Source organism: Bactrocera dorsalis, chromosome 2, assembly GCF_023373825.1.
Source record: "Bactrocera dorsalis isolate Fly_Bdor chromosome 2, ASM2337382v1, whole genome shotgun sequence".
NCBI classification, from domain to species: Eukaryota; Metazoa; Arthropoda; class Insecta; order Diptera; family Tephritidae; genus Bactrocera; species Bactrocera dorsalis.
In genome coordinates, this window is record NC_064304.1 from 73,843,377 (window position 1) to 73,862,860 (window position 19,484).

The 19,484-nt window shown below is 40.3% G+C and overlaps 1 protein-coding gene across 4 annotated transcripts in view; it reads right to left on the reverse strand.

Moving 5' to 3' along the window:
* Positions 1–5,956: 5,956 nt before the first annotated feature.
* The window catches only part of LOC109579350 (trypsin-1), a 54,318-nt gene continuing 40,790 nt past the window's right edge, over positions 5,957–19,484 (reverse strand). For 3 of the 4 annotated variants that reach the window (XM_049450194.1, XM_049450193.1, XM_049450195.1), the window contains exon 3: positions 5,957–6,421. In XM_049450194.1, coding sequence (XP_049306151.1) covers positions 6,066–6,421 — 356 coding nt within the window. In that variant the 3' untranslated portion in view covers positions 5,957–6,065. The remainder of the gene's footprint in view (positions 6,422–19,484) is intronic. The other variant, XM_049450197.1, reaches the window with a different exon arrangement.

The following is a 19,484-nucleotide window of genomic DNA, read 5'->3' on the forward strand; positions in this document are numbered from 1 at the left end:
TTCCTGTGAAAGTACATTCGAGGCCATTATGTATGGAACTCGATTTCTTTTGTATGGCCACCACGAGAATGCTTGCAGAATTCCAGATTCTGAACTCAGTTTTCGACGGTTTTCAATTGGCCGATACTGCTGAAATTTCACCTTCAACAAGCGTAAGAAGTTCAGAAGGAATAAGTCAATTTACTGAAAAAGCCAGTTATTGTGTTACCAATCGTTGAGGTGGTATAGGTACCGGATGGTCTTTAAAAATATTGAAGGGAATTTGGACGCCCACGGGCGCGTTGATGGGAAGTGATCCATGTAGCGAAAAGACAAAGGCGTTCTGAGAAAATTTAATGTATTGCTGGACATTTGAATCCAATCGACTTAGGTAACATTTAGGTAAAATGTATGCATCTTTCAAGCAATATAACAGTCTTAAAAAACAAAAACATACTATTTTGGCCGAGTGGGATAAAATTCATATATTCGTACCAAAAAAAAATAGTGAAGTCAATGCCTCATCTTGGTGAAAATACATAAGGGTATCACAATCCTTCGTTAAAAAAAATATATATATATTATAAAATACATATAAATATATATTTGATTTATACATAAAAATAGATGAACTTTTATTGATATTTACTAGAACCAAAGCCAGTGAAATACTTTACCAAGCAATTTTGTATATAAGTTAACTCGAAACGCAAACCACCAAAATACCAAGTCAGCATTGTCTGCCTAACATCCGTTTCAGGCAATGCTGAACATTAACACCACCCCAATCCATGACCAACGGCCCGAGTTATGATCCAACGACAAGCAACAACAAACGATACTCACAAGCTACCATAGCCGTGGGATCCGCTGGCGCAGCACAAATATAGCGCAAACAAGCGACGACTTACACTACACGCAAGTCGGCGTAATCGTGGGATTCGCTGACTCTGCATCTGACAAAACATAGCAACGACAGCGACGACGGCAGCGGCAGTGAGGACGGCTTAGGCTTAGACTTAAGAGTAAGAATGTTTTAGAGTTGATTTCTGATGGAGCCTGAATAAAGCGCACTAGTGCCTAAAAATAATTTATACAAGTATGTATGTATATAACTCATGCACTAACTGAAATATTCGGCATAAAGTTTGTCAGAATTTCTGTTAGATATATGGTGGCTGAGAGGATTATTGCTTCTATTCAACTCATTTTTTGACACACAGATTTTCTATTATCAGACGGATTCTCTTCAAATTTCTTTAATATACATATACATATATCAAAAAATTGATCAATATCTTTGACAAAGATTTCGCAATAAGAAGAGGGATTCACATACTTGGTATTCGTGTAAAGTTTCTATATGGAAAGTAGGTGCGGTAGCTTTCCAATTTCGTCCATTTTCTCACTGTAATATAAGATAATATCACCTACCGAATTCGGTCAAAATTTGTTTATAATCCCATATCTATTTTGATTATTACGTGATAAAAGCAGCCGTTAGGTGAACGAAAACAATGTAATAAAATACCATGATTGCATGATTAACGGTTTAAATGCAATTTTGTCGTGTTTATAACAAGGAATAGCAATAAAATTTTAGTTTCACGTAATTCAAATTATTTGTGTCGTTGCTTGAAACTTCGCTGGTTTTGTCAGCTACATTTGGCAGGCTTATTCCTGGCATCCTGTGTATTTTGATATCGGCTTTTCAATTAATAACAACCTTCATAATCAGTGAGAGATACTGAGAGAAAAATTAAGAAAAATCAATGAGTTTTATATCATGTCACCGTCTGCTGATTATTTTTACTCACTGATCAGCTTTGTTCCCCAGTAAGCACACCAACGCCATCTTATTTTGTGATGCTCGTTCGATGGTGGTCGTACATATCTCTGTACTAGATTAATACCTATAAAAAAACGCAGCACACAATTGTAGCAATAAAAATGGCTACAATCAAAAGTATTTTTATTGAAATTTAACTGATGTATTTACTGATCATCCCTCCCTAGGGTTGTGCACTGGATTTAGACTCCGTTACGTAAATATCCCCATTGAAAAGGACAGAACAGCCTCGAATAAGAGACCCCCTTTTGACGACGACCACTACAAACGAATTATGAATTATATTTAAAGGCAAGCTTCTAGAATGTCCAGTCCCTTTATTGGGAAGGTGAAACTGCTGTCTGTTAGATGTCTACGTAAGACTAAAGGCTGACATCAAAGCCGTCCAAGAAGTGAGATGGACGGAACAAGGACTGAGACGACCAGGTCCTCGTGGCATTTACTACAATGGCCATATAAAGAAGCACAAATTTGGTGTGGGATTCGTAGTGGCATTTACCCCGGTAAATGAACGTCTAGCCACAATTCGTATCAAAGCGAAGTTCCTCAACATATGGCGGATTTGCGCTCAAGCCTCGACGGAAGAGATGGACGATGTGATAACAGATGTCTCCTATGAGCGCTTAGAGTACAACTATGAGATTTGCCCCTGTCACCATATCAAAATCGTGCTTTGCAACTTTAACGCCAGAGGGAGCAAAGAATGTATCTTTGACGCAACGGTCAATAAATTCAGCCTGTAGTACTACATTCCCGCATAGCAAAGTTCATCAAGCTACCTGGCTGGCTCCGCATCGAAAAGCCATCAATCAGATCAACCATGTTGTGCTTTAGACGTGCATTCGCTCCGAGGTCTCAAAACTGACTTGGACCACTTTCTTGTTGCAGCAAAGATACGAACCCGCCTCTGTGCAGACAAAAATGCACATCAACAAACGGAAGGAAGGTTCGACGTCGAGAAGCTGTCACCACAAAAGACAGCCGAACGATTCTCTACAAAGATTTGCACTAATGCTCTCTGAGAACACTCACGTTCGGGATAGAATAGATACCGAGACTCAAAGAATGAGTGAGACGCATTTGCAAAAAAAAAGAGGAATACTGAAATGCGTGAGGTTTATAAACTTGTCGATATGGGAGCCGGAGCATACTCTTGTAGAACCCATAGAGATGATTTAATGGCTGATGCCCAGAGCATACTAAAATTATGGAGGGAACACTTCTCCAGCCAGCTAAATAGCAGTGAAAGTGTACCATCTGGAGATGGCGAACTCGATTTCCCAACCGATTACCCACAATCTGCACCAAATATTGTGGGAGTAGCCTCCTTAATATCGCATATAAGGTTCTATTGAGCGTACTGTACATATATACATATATATATAAATTAAAGCCCACCGACAACAAGTTGGTTGAATCTTATCTGTGTGGCTTCAGGCCTGGAAAATGAACAACTGACCAGATATTCTCCATGCGTCGAATTTTGAAAAAAACATGGGAAAGGGTTCGCAACACACCCCCTTGTTGCCAATTTTGTTGTAAGGAAGAGAAAAACTTCCATTCCGTTGAAAATCCAGATGGAGAAGGATCTGGCTACTCTTGGAATCTATATTATAATTGGCGCCAATCAGCATAAAGAACGTAGTTGCGTGCGCCCCGTGAAGCTTCAGTTTTTGGTTTGAATAATTATCCATTATAAATCCAATCCATTAATTAATTAATTAATCCATTATGATATATTAGGCTTTTTAACCCACCGTGTTTAAAGAACTTATTAAAAATTTAAATCAATAATTGTCCCAGTCAGCAGTCTAATGGTTGAGGGTACTCCAAATGAACATCCACAAATGTAAGGTCACCGCTGCCGAACTTCTTTTCAATATAGAAAAAGGCAGGTACTACGTGGCTTTAATCCAGGATTGCATTGGAAACAATAGTCGCTGGTCTGAAGCCACAAAACTACACGACATACACCCCGATATTAACAAATTAAGATCAGCGTTATTGGTGAAGAAAAGTATATACTTATTATATTGATTTCAGTTTTTCCACGGATGAACTGTCGGTTGTGGCAGTGAAGGGTGCCAAGGATGAGCCTCTACTTCTTACATGTTGCTATATACCACAGGAATGCGAGGCGCCAATGGCAGAACTCCAAGGGCTGGCAGCTACATCCAGCAGAAGCTAACGCCCATCATACGTTCCAGAAACGTTCTAGATATAACACTATATATAAGTAGAGATGCATTGGTAGAAAACTGAAGAGTGCTAAGCACACCGTCGTTCTCTGACCATACGTATATCTACTTATCTGTTAGATCGGAAGTAAAGATTAGAAACAGGGTTAGAAGAAATTGTAGGAATACAAACTGCGATCTTTATGGGCAGATACTATTAAGCTGGAGATTTAGACCTTGCGCATATATCTCACATTAAGAGCATGAGAAGGGCGTAACTGTATTTTCGAATGCCCTAAATACAGCTTTTCATTACGCATGTTGCGACTCAAGCACAAAAAGAAGCCCCCTTATTGGAACACGGAGCTTGGGTCTTGCAGAAGCAAATTACGGAATGCTTCAACTAGGGCTAAAGCGAAGACTGTTGGAACATATATAAAGATCTTTTAAGAGACTATAAGGAGTTGGTGCGCAGGACAAAGTGAGAATCCTGGATAAACTTTTGTGTTTGAAAATACCAACCCTGTGGCGAGACTTAGGAAACCTAAAGCACCGTCTTTACGGAGAATAAAATATAATGGACAATGCGCTTATTCAACCCATAAAAATCTCTCTATAAGAACAGAATCATTCCAGCATTGCTACAGAACGTCTGTCCATGACCAAAATCGACTTTTAGGGGATGCATGAAGTTCAGCCATGTGCAACACTCATGGAGAGGCTATGGTAGTTTTCATACCAAAGGCAGGTAGAAACAACCCAACATACTCAACTGAGGCTATATGCTTTATTTCCTTCCTACTCAAACCGCACCACCTGGTTTTTCGAAGGAAGTGGAAGTTTTCCTCTTCTTCTGCTTCCACTGCATCGAAAACTTTCAGAGTTGGAGTGTTTTCATCCATTCGGACAACATGACCTAGCCAGCGTTGGCGCTGTTTTCGATGTCGTCATATATCTCGTACAGGTCACTGTTCCATAGGATGCCATATTCGCCGTGGCCAATGCGCAAAAAAATATTAGTCTTTCGCAGAACCTTTCTCTCAAAAGCTAGTAACGTCGACTCATCAGATGTTGTCATCGCCCATGCCTCCGCACCATATAGGAGGATGGGAATAATGAGTGCCTTATAGAGTTTAGTTTTTTTTTCGACAAGACGACTTTACTTCTCAATTGCCTACTCAGTCTGAAGTAGCACCTGTGGGCAGGAGTTATCCTACCTTGGGTTTCGGCTGACAATATTGTTGGTGTTGATACTGGTTCCATTTGCTTCGCTTTCTTATCCATTCTGGAGAAAGCAGAACTAAAGACGTTACTCAGCAGCTGTACACTCTTACAGAAGATACTACCTTCCCTATTTAGTTCTGCAACTCGAAATAGTTTCTCTAAGAGCAGATTGAAGAAATCTGCAATATAATATTGCACATTTTCAACTTTAAACGCGAATAACTCGGAAACTATAAGCTTCCTGCGGCTATAACCATATATATTCGTTATCTGGAGGATCTCCTCTATCCGACCATACCCATTTCATTCCCGAAATCGTGGGACGGTATACTAAAGCCGACCCGAGAGTATAATGGCTAGAAATTACTCGACACATACATTTTACAAAGCGAACTCTGATTTCTGTACTGATTCACATGCGCACCTGGTGTGTTTTACTTAACGTTGAATATAATGTTTCTAAGAAAACTTGTAAGCTTTTTCCTTTTAGGTCTTGCTTCGCCTCGTTGGTTTCCAAAATGTTATTATATAGTAGTTTGGGCTTAAAAATACACACATATGTTGAATACAAGAATATTATTTTTCGACTATTCTATCAACAATAAGAGTCTGATGGTAGCTAGTGGGTTAAGCCATAGATATCTATTTTTTTCCTCTTTTAATTGTTTTGAATCTACGGCGTTTTCAAAATATATTGCCTGCTTTTAATGAAGTTCTTTACCAAAAATTACTTAAATTAATTGGATGACCTTTATTAAATAGTATATATATCAGTACACATTTGGTAAATATTTGAAAATGTAATACATTTTTATATACATATATGCAATTTTTTATCAAGAGCACAAGCAGCTGTCATGTAAATTCGATTTTATCCACGGTATAAATTTACTAACTCTGGTGTAAACACCTGGATATCCGTCTCTACCGCAGCCAACGCCCCAAGAAACTACACCAACAATAAAATACTTTATCCCATTTGAAAGTAGAAGGGGGCCACCGCTGTCTCCCTGACATGAATCCATATTAGGCCTTCCAGCACAAATCATACTGGATGTTATTCTAGTACTTTTATACTTTTGGTTTCGACATTCTGTAATAGACATTATGGGTACTTTCACCTGGTTAACGATTGCTGGCAATTCACCACCTTCATTAGTACGCCCCCATCCAACCACAGTGCCTATTCGTCCTAGGATATAAGAAAAATAATTTAGAAGTTATTGATAAATATAGGTATGTATATACATACATATAAGTATATATTATTTTCATATTCAAAACTACGTCTACTAATAATATACATAGCATTAAAAAGTACATAGATCTTTTAAAAATATGGTGTATTGTAATTATTTTATGTTCTATTTAAAACTAATACTATAAATTGTCGGTGATTATGCACTATAAATATATAAAATAAAGTGTTGCAAATTAAACCACACGACAATTCCAGTCTAATTACCACAGGTTCCGGTTTCGTTTGCGGCAAATACATTATTCATATATTAATTATAATTATTATTAATAAAACATAAACGATCTATTAAATATGCCATCAAAATTATCAGCTTATATTTATCTCTACAACAATAACCATTTATTATAACTGTACACTAGGGTGGGTCGATTCCGGACTTTTTTCGATTCGGTATTTCTAATAGTGCGGAAAAGTTGCCTTAGTACTTCCTGATTCCAATGCAACTTTTTGTTTTGAGATCGGATTGCATCTTCAACCCGAACCTCGGCCTTGAAATTTCGGAAATTCGCCTAAAATCGGGAAATTGTCTACCTAGCATGTGAAATACGCATCTCATGGCAAAATGTATAAAACAAAAGTTATTTGTCACGTCATTTGCTACCGAAATGGTATATGTGATCATGGCCGTAGGACGAACCGTTCCCGAGATACGAGCGAAAAGGCGGCGCGCCACAGCGCAAGGTCAAAATTGTTGCAGCTCTCAGCTAACCTGTATTGGTCACCCAGAACCCACCGCGTGGAGGTAGCTGCTCTTCGGGTTCCTCCCAAGCCCAACCCAACCAACCAACCATATGTCAGGCTTGTTTTAGTCTGAATCTGTGTCAAATTTATTGATAAAATCAGATTTTGTACTAAACTTTGGCACTTGTTGCCTAGATTTCAGTGTAGAGCGTATAAAAAGATCACGAGATTGGGGGCCAATAACTTTAGAAGATGCCTCTGTCACCAGTTTGACGATTCTCTCGACTGCCACGGTGTGAGAGGGGAATTCACTAAATTTCCATACCTCTGCAGTGTCTCCCGACAGCCCTTTTATGAGTTCTTCGTTAGAAACTGAACAAAGAACTGGTGGAACAGTCAAGGTAATAGTCTTCCAGTTAATCATATCGTAATAAGTATTAGCTTTGAAAGGACTTTTCTGTCTAAATTTAAATTTTGAGTTCTGTGTTTTGTTGAGAGAATATAAGTGATAGCACCTGGCGAAATCAACGACAAGAGTGAAGGAACTCGATGAAAAAATATTTATGTGGAGACCAGTCCGAACGTGTCGTATGGCGCAGGGAAATGAATGTGAGTGATAGCACTCCGCGAAATCAACGTCAAGAAGTGTGGCCGCAAGCCGATTTTCACCTTGCGCTGTGGCGCGCCGCATTTTCGCTCCTATCTCGGGAATGGTTCGTCCTACGCCCATGATCACATATACCATTTCGGTAGCAAACGACGTGACAAATAACTTGTTCTATACATTTTGCCATGAGATGCGTATTTCAGGTGCTAGGTAGACAATTTCACGATTTTAGGCGAATTTCCGAAATTTCAAGGCCGGAGTTGGGGTTGAAGATGCAATCCGATCTCAAAACAAAAAGTTGCATTGGAGTCAGGAAGTACTAAGGCAACTTTTCCGCACTATTAGAAATTCCGAATCGAAAAAATTCCGGAATCGACCCACCCTACTGTACACCGACAGTACGCATTCGTTAATTCTATGTCAATATTATAATATAGTACTTCAATTCAATTTTTTTACATACATACATATATTCAGAAAGGCAAAACAACAAATTACTCCATAATTTAAAGTTAAATTCTTTCTGTTTATTGATTGTACTCCAATGTTCATACTATTGTGATTAAAAATAATACAGGAATTAAAGCAAGCCATATTTAACATATCGTAAAAAGTGGCTATTGGTCATCCGAGACTTTTTCGGTTCATATTGCTTCAAAGTTGATCAAATGTATGGATACTAATCATCGCAGGTGTATAAGAATGAATAATCGGCTGCTTTTGTGGGTTTACACAAATTGAGGATCGTTCATTCATAGTTGAAAAAAGAAGCACATTTTTATTTTTTAACTTTAAATGAAAAACCCTTCCCAGATCAAAGCAGAAAAGGGTACTACCAAAATGTTTATTTTGACTTAACGTTCCAACCAAAGTTAAACTGTCGTCATTAACAGCTCATCTGCTAATCTTACTAAACGAAACAAGTTATCAAGTCAAACATATCCAAGGTACTCAGATAATTATATTTTGAGCTGCTTCAATAACAATCCGTTAAGTGTTTCTTTTATATAGTTTGTAGATTTGATATTATTTCATCATTTGTGTAAATTAAAAATAATAAATCCATTATTTCGTCGGCAAAGAGATCTTTTAGCGTATAAGAGTTATTTGTTCGCGAAAAATTTATAACTCTATTATTTTGAGATAATACGTCTTGTTTATTACTCAAACTTTTGGAACTGAAAACTTAAACCAAATCTAGCCCTACATGAAAGCTCAGATAAGCAGCGTTAGCGTAAAAGTAGGTGCGCGTGGCCTAATTATTGCTTTCGTAGAATCAACGTCAGCGCAAAGATAAACGGGCGTAGACTGAGATTCCAACGCTTCTGGGGACAGCATTTTTATTCGCTTATCATCCAGAGGCGATAATTAGATACACGCTGTTCCGGACTTCTTGATAATCACGGTGTTTTTCTTAAAATGAACCAAGGGGCTCCCTCTACAAGACTGCTGGAGTTGTTCCATGTGACTCATGCGTTCAATTTGTTCAACAAGATGGGCCCGTTAGCAATCTGTTTTTTCTGTGGGTTCTACTGTAATTAATTTGGTTATACACAATTGTGTTCTAATTGAATATTGTTACTAGCACAATAGTTTTACAAACGTTTTAAATTTGGTATATTTTTTCTTTTAACCGAAATATTTTTTTTGTCAACAGTAAATCATTTACGCTTAACCTTGCCTAACTAAAGCATATTCACTCAACTTATGGTCAACATAATCGGCCTAATGAGCGTACTATTCGAAATACCATCCCCATCTTGAGACCTACCATTCATTATTGAATAATATTCGATTCAGGCTTTGACGCAAAATATCACGCGAGTCATTCGCCAATTACCAGTCGAAATGCACCAACGCGTCATCGAAAACTGGAGTCAATAGATGGAATATCTGAGACGTATACGCGGCCAACATTTGAGAGAGATAATCTTCAAAAAATAAATACCAAAGAATGTGTTTTCAAATGATAATAAACATTCCCCATTAAATTTGAAGTTTCTGTGTTTTTCTATAAATAATTTTATAGATTTATATTTTTTTATTCTTCTTAAACTGCTTTTGTGAATCATTTTGCTTGATTCAGATAAGAGTATAGTGCTTTACAAATGTCTCAATATATCTCTTTGTTTTCTGAGCAATTTTGTCAATAATAGGCTTCCATGGTATTGTTCGAGATTTGTTGTGATATTTCTACCACAGAAAACGTAGTTTTTCTTGTCACTGAAAGAATTCATAATTATATTCATAAATATGTAGAATTAATAATAGGGTTAATCAAATGTTTGATATTCGCTTTTTAATTTAAGCACCTCATTTTTTTCAAAATTATTTTATTTATTGGATCTGATTTTTCTTAAAGCCTAAATTTTAAATCTATTTAAAAACTAGACAGGCTCAAGCAAGTGATTGAGCTGTTTTAGTGATACGTCGCTCTTTAATACGCATGGTCCATTCCATCAATTGGCGACATGGTTTTGTACCCAGGGTTCTCCGATTTTGACCAAACTTTAGAATATCATAATATAGACCAAAATAAGAATATCTGTTAACTTTTTAGTGGTCAAAGTTGCTACATTGTTTTTTGGCGCGCAATTCAAATTGAGATCAAACAAAAAAATGACTATTTCTTTTATTTTTTAACGACATCAAAATTGAGTGAAACAAATTTTTAAGTTATCCAATTTTATGTAAAAAAATCTCAGCTTTCTGATAAAAATATTTTTAAAATCAAAATAAAATTTCTAAATCCAAAAAAAAAAAACATTTTTTTTTTCAAAAAATACCGTTTTTTGTGCTTTCCCCCAATTTTTTTTTTTCAAATTTGACTTTTCCATTCGATTCCTCGTCTAATTTTACATAAGAATCAGTGTTCAAAAATATGGGACTCTGCTTCCATGAACAGCAAAAAAGAATCAGTGTTCAAAAATGTGGGACTCTGATCCCATGAACAGCAAAAAAAAATGTAAAGTTGTCGCTATACGGCGCATATTTTTATAAATGAACACACTGATTTCTTCAATAATTCCAGTCTAAGAATACAACTTACATATTGTATTTACCTCCTTCACACAACCTTCTAAGCGAACAGACTGACTTTTTTGATTTTTAAAATATTTTCATCAGAAAGCTGAGATTTTTTTACATAAAATTTGATAACTTAAAAATTTTTTTCACTCAATTTTGTGGTCGTTAAAAAATAAAAGAAATAGTCATTTTTTTGTTTGATCTCAATTTGAATTGCGCGCCAAAAAACAATGGAGCAACTTTGACCACTAAAAAGTTAACAGATATTCTTATTTTGGTATATATTATGATATTCTAAGGTTTGGTCAAAATCGGAGAACCACGGGTTCAAAACCATATCGCATTTAGACAAAGGGTTTGGGTGATCTCGGAGTGTAGATATTTAATTCTGCTATCTTCTTGTTCTTTTTTTACTATAGGAATATCAAGGTCTTTATAGAGATTTTCGTTACGCATGTACCACGGTGAACACATGATTGTTCTAAGCATTTTTGATTGGAACCTTTGTATTACGAGTATATCAGTTAGTTGCACAGGTCGTGCCCCACAGCGGAATTCCATACATCCAAATCGGCTTTATGACCGCATTATATAAAAGCACTTTGTTGTCTAGGCTAAGTTTAGAGTTTTTATTTAAAAGCCAATTTAAGTTTCCAGCTCTAATCTTCATACATATTATTTTACTAGATATGTGTTTTCTCCACGTGAGCCAATATGTTACTTCGGGGTAGGGCTGAGCTCAGGCTACTACCGGGGTCACAGCTGGCGGATAGTGGACGGCCTACGCTAAGTAGGTTAGCTGCGAATAGTAATACGCAGCCCCCGACCAAGAGCTGCAGGAGAGGAGGGCTTGGCTCAAAACGCCTAATACGCCCAATGAACCTCCGGCGAAGAGGCGAGAAGATGCCGCCTTCAAATAAGCGTCTACAACCCCCACCGGGGTTGCACCGAGGGAGAACCTACCCACGAGAGGGAGGCAACAAAGCGACGAGGGAACCATACAGTGAGTAGCACCAACAGTGCTCAGACGCCGGCGAAAACCCTGGGCAAGCGCCCATCAGAATCGAGGCCAGTAAGGTTCTGATTATGGAATACTGGAAACCAATAATGGACTAGTCTTACAAAGGGCTGGGGAGGGCAGTATTCTATCACCTCAGTAGGCAAGAGTGACATCTTACTGAAATGGCTGGTAGGCTAATACTGCTCTCACCTCCGTCTCGTTAAAACCCTGGCAGGTCTTCAAGTACGTTCAATGCACGTCGCCAAAAATTATTTTTTTTGGCCGTACAGGTTCAGTTGAGACGAGCTCCTGATTCGTGCCTGAACCTGGCTCTGAACACAAGCTCCCATAAGGACTTGTGTCAACCCTTGCGTGGCCTCCCTGCTTGCATAGATAACCACGGGGTTCATAAAGGGCAACTGTTACAACGTGCGGAGATAGCGGCTTGAAGCGGAGACCCATTAGATCTAAAATGAACACACCACAACAACAACAAAAACCCCAACAGAAGGAAAAACATACAGAAAAACAAAACAAAGAGGCTCAAGACGAGGAATACGGGACCGCGTTCCGCAGAAGCAGCAGGATACTCAGATCCCCTACCCTGACCATCACTCCCAAACAAGTCGAAAAAACTGGGGAAAAGATAGCCTCAAAAGAAACTCCTGCCACACAGGAACCACCAGTAAAACAAGCAGAACAGAAGAGCACCCCAGTGGCTACCATAGAAGGACCTCAAAACTCGCCGAAACAGGAGTATATCACTCAAATGCGACGAGCAGAAGAAGAATCTTTGGAAAAATGCAAGAGTATTGTGCAAATCATGAAGACGGCGATGGCAAAGCAAAAGAACGTCAGCTTGGATGTCAAGAACGGAGCGGCACAGCTGGACGAACTCTTCGACGTAATGAAGAGTTACCGCAGAAACTGGCTCATCGCAGAAACCGAGAAAAGACGCGGACTTCTAAGCAGACGGATCACGACCGCAGAGCCAACAACCTCGAAGCGGCGAGCGACAAGTCCAGTGGAGCCTCGAGAAACGGTACGCCCAAAAAAGCAAGGAAGATACACGCGTTAGAAGGAACGGAAAACAAAAACCTAAAAGAAGGAGGACAACAAGGGAGGAATACCGCCTCAAACCAGAGAGCAAAAAGCAGGCCCAAACGACAATCGGAGGCCGTAATCATTAAGCCAGCAGAAGGAAATAGCTACGCCGAGGTCCTCAAGAATATCCGCAGCAAGGTTAACCTAAGAGAAGCAAAGGTGAAAATCAAAGGGATCCGCAAAACAAGAGCCGGGGCTTTACTACTGGAGCTGGAGAAGGGACAATCCACAAAAGCCAGTTTCTGCGAGGCACTCAAGACGACCCTCCGAGAATCCGCAACCGTGGCCGACGTCAAATCAAAAGCCACAATAGAGATTAGAGACCTCGACTCCCTTTCAACAAAAGAGGAAGTAGCAGAGGCTGTGAAAAAAGTGCTGCAGGACTCCATCGAAGACTTGACGATAAGCATAACAGCACCTAACACAAGAGAGCAGGTCAGGGCATATATAACGCTCGATGAGGATAAAGCTGACACACTGGTGCGACAGGCACGCATAAAAATCGGCTGGGTAAATTGCAGGCTGCGACTGAAAGAAACCCCAAAAAGATGCTTTCGCTGCTTTGGACCAGGGCACTTAACCTGGGACTGCAAAGGGCCCGATAGAAGAGGGCAAGGTACTTGCATAAAATGCGGCCAACCAGGTCACAAAATGAAAGAGGGCACAAAGCCTCCCTCATGCTGCCTCTGCGTGGAGGCTAAACACGAAAAAGCTGACCACATCCCGGGCTCCGCAAAATGTATGGTATATAGGAAATACCAAAACAAATGAAGATCTTACAAGCCGATATGCATAGATGCAAGGCTGCTGACGCACTACTCTCGCAAATGGTGATGGAGAACGCCTACGAGTTAATTATCATAAGCGAGCAATATAAAAAGAAAGAGAGTGGTACCTGGCTGGAAGATAGCAGCTCGACCGCCGCTATATGGCTACCACCAGGGAGTAACGCCATCACTGTAGACAAAGGGAACGGCAATGGTTTCGTCTGGGCCAAATACGACCTTTTTACAGTAATCAGCTGCTACTTGACCCCAAGCGATAGCATACAGGAATTCCAAGAAAAGCTCGACAACATTGAGGACACAGCCAGGTCAATAGAAGGTCAACTAATTATCGCCGGAGACCTAAATTCCAAAGCAGTAGAGTGGGGCTTGCCACATACGGACTCGAGAGGAAAGCGCATCCTAGAAATGGCTGCGCGCCTAAGCCTAATAGTGCTCAACACGGGAAACGCAACCACGTTTAGAAGACCGGGATGCGAGGAAACTACACCAGACATCACTCTATCATCAGAACGCTTGGCAGGCCCAATAAATAAATGGAAAGTCCTGGAGGACTACACTGGCAGCGATCACCAGTACATTTCCTTCACTATTGATACAGGAACAAACACTAACCAGCGCAGGAAAAAGACAGCAACACGGAAGTGGAACATTTCGAAGCTAAATACTTCGAAATTGATCTCCGCAATAGACGACCAAAATCCATCTAGCAGCTCCCCAAAAAATGCAAGAAAAATTGTCGAGCACACAATGCTTAACATAACAAGAGCCTGTAAAAAATCAATGCCCAAGGCTTCCCACAGCAAACATAAGGCAGCAGTCTACTGGTGGACTGAAAATATCGCCCAACTCAGGCGCACATGCTTCCGCCTTCGCAGATCCTACACGAGATCCAGGCGCAGAGGAGCCGCACCGGAAGAAGCCGAGCAATATAAATCAGCAAAAAAGGAGCTGAAGCACGCCATCGACGACAACAAAAAGAAAAAATGGGAGGAACTACGCGAGGATATAAACAGAAACCCTTGGGAACTCGGATATAAAGTAGTTATGAAGAAACTAGGCACTAGAGCAAAACCACCTGACTTAACCGCTGTCAAAATGGATCACATCGTGAACGCACTATTCCCCACACACGAAACAAGGGCTAGTGACCCAGAATACATTCTAGGATCGACGCAAATCCCACAGTTCACCCCCGAAGAGCTGCAACTAGCCACTGCCAAGCTCAAGGCCAACAAAGCACCCGGACCGGACGGCATCCCATCCGAAATTCTTAAAATAATCGCTGCAGAGCGCCCGGCAGTACTACTGAACATGTACAACGCCTGCCTTGAAGCCGGAATATTCCCAGAACCGTGGAAAAAGCAACGGCTGGTGCTAATCAGCAAGGGAAAAGGAGACCCCAATTCGCCATCAGCATACCGCCCATTATGTATGCTTGACACAGCGGGAAAGCTATATGAAACCCTGCTTAAACCCAGACTTGAAGCGGCCATCAACGAAGCTGGAGGACTGTCCCCTAGACAACATGGCTTTAGACCCGGCAGATCAACTATAGGAGCCATAAAATGCATCATCGAAAGCGTAGAAGCAGCACAGCGCAGATGGCATAAATATAAAAGAATAGTATTACTGGCGACTCTAGATGTCCGAAACGCCTTCAACAGTGCTAGATGGGTGGACATGATCGACGCTCTCGAAAAAAGCTTCAAGATACCGGACTACCTCAGGGCTGTGGTGCGGAGCTACCTTAGCAACAGAAAACTGCTGTACGAAACCAAAGAAGGGTCACGACAGATAGCGGTTACGTCAGGAGCAGCACAAGGATCTATTCTAGGCCCGGATTTATGGAACATTAGCTACGACGCTATATTAAAACTAGAAATGCCAGACGAATCATATTTAATTGGCTACGCGGACGACATCGCGGCAGTAATCACAGCAAGGGATACAGAAGAAGCGCGAAGAAAGCTGAATCACGTCATGATACGGACGCAAACATGGCTTGACACCCACAACCTCCAGCTAGCTACGGAAAAAACAGAGCTGTTACTGTTAACAAAGAAGCACATACCTCTCGAGATAAGCATGCACACAACTACGGACATTCTTAGGACACAAAGAGCAGTAAACTACCTAGGCATAAGACTGGACCCCAGACTAACTTTCTGGGTACAAATCCAGCACGCCGCAGGAAAGGCAGCGAAGATCACCTCTCAACTGAGCCAATTAATGGCCAACATAGGAGGCCCCAGCCAAGAAAAGAGAAAGCTCCTAATGTCGACGACAATCAGCGTCTTACTATACGAAGCCGAGATCTGGGCAGACGCGCTTAAAAAGGAGAACCGGCATAAGGTAATGGCCAGAGTGCACCGCACCGCAGCCCTCAGAGTTGCATCAGCCAACCGGACAGTATCCGGCGATGCAATATTAGTTATAAGCGGCAATGCTCCAATCGACCTACTAGCATTCGAAAGGAAAAAGCTGTGGGAGCTAAAGAAAACATCCGATCATAACAAGAGCGCAATACAACAAATAAGGAAAGACACAATAACAGCATGGCAACAAAGATGGGAGAATGAAAGTCGCGGCAGATGGACGGCCAGGCTGATAAAAGATCTAGATTTATGGACAAGTCGTAAATTCGGTGAAGTAGACTTCTACACAACTCAGCTGTTATCCGGCCACGGATACTTCAAAAAGTACCTCCACAGAATGGGAAAAGCCGAAGAGCCGTCATGCCTATATAACGACGCGACAGAAGACGACGCTGAACAAAAAAAAAAAAAAATATGTTACTTCGTTCGCTGGGGGTACTAAAATACTATTTATTTTTACTGCCGGGCACATCTTTGGTCTAAGCGAAAATGTAACATGCTTATATTTCTGTTCATTAACATTTATACAACAGTTCGTTAGCCATTATTCGACAAAACTTAAATGCTCCGCTAATATTCTTGATGCTAAAATGTGGCATTTGTTACGGCTCACTATAGCTGTGTCGTCCTCAAAAGTTGAAGTTAATACATTATTAGTTGTTGGAAGATCTTCTGTATATATGATGCAGAGTGTTGGGCCTAAAACATTGCCCTGCCCGATATGAAATCTCCTACTTTCACCATAAATTGTCTATTATTTAAATCCAATGTTTTATACAATTCTAAAGACAGAATTTTTTAAATCTTATATAAAAGACCTTCGTGCCACACCTACAAATGGTATGACAATTAAGTAATGATTCTGATTCCATATAAACCGTATATTTGAAAATTATTCTACAACTCTGCCATCCGCTTCAAAGTAGTCCCCTTGGGCAGTTATAGCGATTCCAGCGCGTTTTCCATGCTTCGTAACATTTCTGGAACGCTTCGACTGGGATATCCGCGAGTATCCTCATCACGGCCGCCTGGATGTCCGTAATCGACTCAAAATGGGTTCCTTTGACCACCGATTTTGTTTTATGAAACAAAAAAAGTCACAGGGTGACATGTCGGCCGAATAAGGCGGCTGTTGCAACACGGCAATCCCTTTAGAGGCCAAATACTGGGACACGCTGAGAGCGGTGTGGCACGACGCGTTGTCGTGATGAAGGATCCAGTTACGAGTTCGTTTTCGCAATCTTTCGAGTACTTAGCAATAGTAGACTTGATTCACAGTTTTCCCCGGTGGACCGAATTCTTTGTGGACGATTCCACGGCTATCAAAAACGGCAATAATCATCGTTTTCATCTTCGACTTGCTCATGAGAGCTTCTTTGGGGCGGGGGGCGCGCGGAGACAGCCATTGCGAGCCTGGGCGCGACTAAGAGCACTATCACCATACACTCTTACAATTTTAGCGTACGTTTACGAAGCTGCTTCGCCCAATCAGGCGCAAAATTTTATCGCGTCGCGTTGCTCTTGATTTCGTTTTTCCATTTTCGTGACGAGCACTACAAACACACGTCTATTCAACTTCACGCAACAGGCGAACTAAACAATCTAGAGCGATGGTATATATATCAGTGGAGAGGGGAGGGATGCCGAAAAAAGATAAAGGGAATCTCAAGGTCACAGGTTTACCACAATCGCGGCAATAAAATCAGTGTCATTACTTAATAGTCAAACCTCGTATCAAACGCCCGAGCTACATCTAGAAATATTGCTGAACAATACTTCCTGTGCTTAAATGCTTTCCTTATTTCATTAGTAAGTCTATTTACTTGCTCAATTGTGCCATGTTTCGCACGAAATCCGAATTAATGCGTTGGTATTGTATTATTTTCGTGGAGGAAAGGAGACATATTTGATAGTAATACTTTTTCAAATACTTTAGAAAGACAAGGTAGAAGACTAATTGGTCTGTATGACGGCGGCTGTGTTAAATCTTTCCCAGGTTTGTCTATAAAGTCAAGTCCGGAGCATAGTCTTGTAGAACATCCAAAGGTGATCTAGTGACTGAAGCCTAGATCATACTAAAATTATGTGGGGAACACTTCTCCAGCCTGCTGAACGGCAGTGAAAGTAGAAAAGGTATTTTAGGAAAAGACGAACCCTATTCCCCACTCGATGACGATGGAGCAGACGTTTCACTGCCCGACCATGTAATTGTTCGAAAAGCAATTCTGTCTGAAGAACAAAAAAGTGGCTGGGGCCGATGGATTGCCTGCCGAGCTATTCAAGCACGGTGACGAAGAACTGATAAAGAGCATGGATCTGCTTCTTTCTAAAATATGGTCGGACGAAAGCATCTCCAACGATTAGAATTTAATTCTGCTCTGCCCAATCCAATCTGTCGTCCGAATGGATGAAAACGCTCCAGCTCTGAAAGTATTCGACGCAGTACCCACCGGAGAAGCAGAGGAAAATGAAGACCTCCACTCCGTTGAAGAGATCAGGTGGTGAATGTCTGGCATGGCTGCACTTGTTATCTCGAATAGGCACCACCTAGCGAAAAGAATAAACGACTGGCGTGCTGTTGTTAACTCGACTATAACCGCGTGAGCGGTTTCTATGGTAGTAAAGAGAAGAAGAGAAAGTATTAGTAAGATCACAACAATTTCAAAGCGAAAATGGTGATCGGGGACTGAAAATGAATTTCGGCAGAAATGGGGTATATGCTGATAGGGGAGTTTTTCTAGAGCGCACTTGTTACAGGGATAAAGCGATGTCCAACTTATTCCGTTGTGACAGCCCCTCAAAATTAGCGTTTTTTATAACATCTTCCATTATAGCCAGTTTGGACAAAATAATAATTTTGGACATTTAAACTAAAACACCCAATATTTATTTCGATTGAAATATCATTTAATACACAATTAATAAGGGCATTAAGCGTGTTAGCTCTCAACTAGAAAAAGTTTTTAATAATTTTCCATTGAAAATTAATACTATAATGCATCGCAAGACAAAACATTTCACAAATATATTTATATTTCGTGTTTTATTAAATTATGGTTGTTTTATATTTTATGTAATGGTCTAGAAGGAGGCAACAAATCCCTCCGTTTACATATTTTTTTGTTAAGACTTCAATCTGGGCATCCCACGTTTCCAATTGTTAAACGTCAAAACCTCCGGAACTTTGACAGCTGAACCTCCGAGTTCAGGACGTTTTGACGTTTAGCAATTGCCCTTCCCCCCCAATAAGAGATGAGTTGGGCGTGGTCACATATTAGAAAAAATTTTAAGGATTTTTTAATGACAGCGTTTTTTTTGTTTGATTTCACATAATTTTTTTGTTTCGTTATTAACTATAAAAAAATCCTTCCAACATTTGTCGAGCTATAATTCAGTATGTGAACAAATAAGT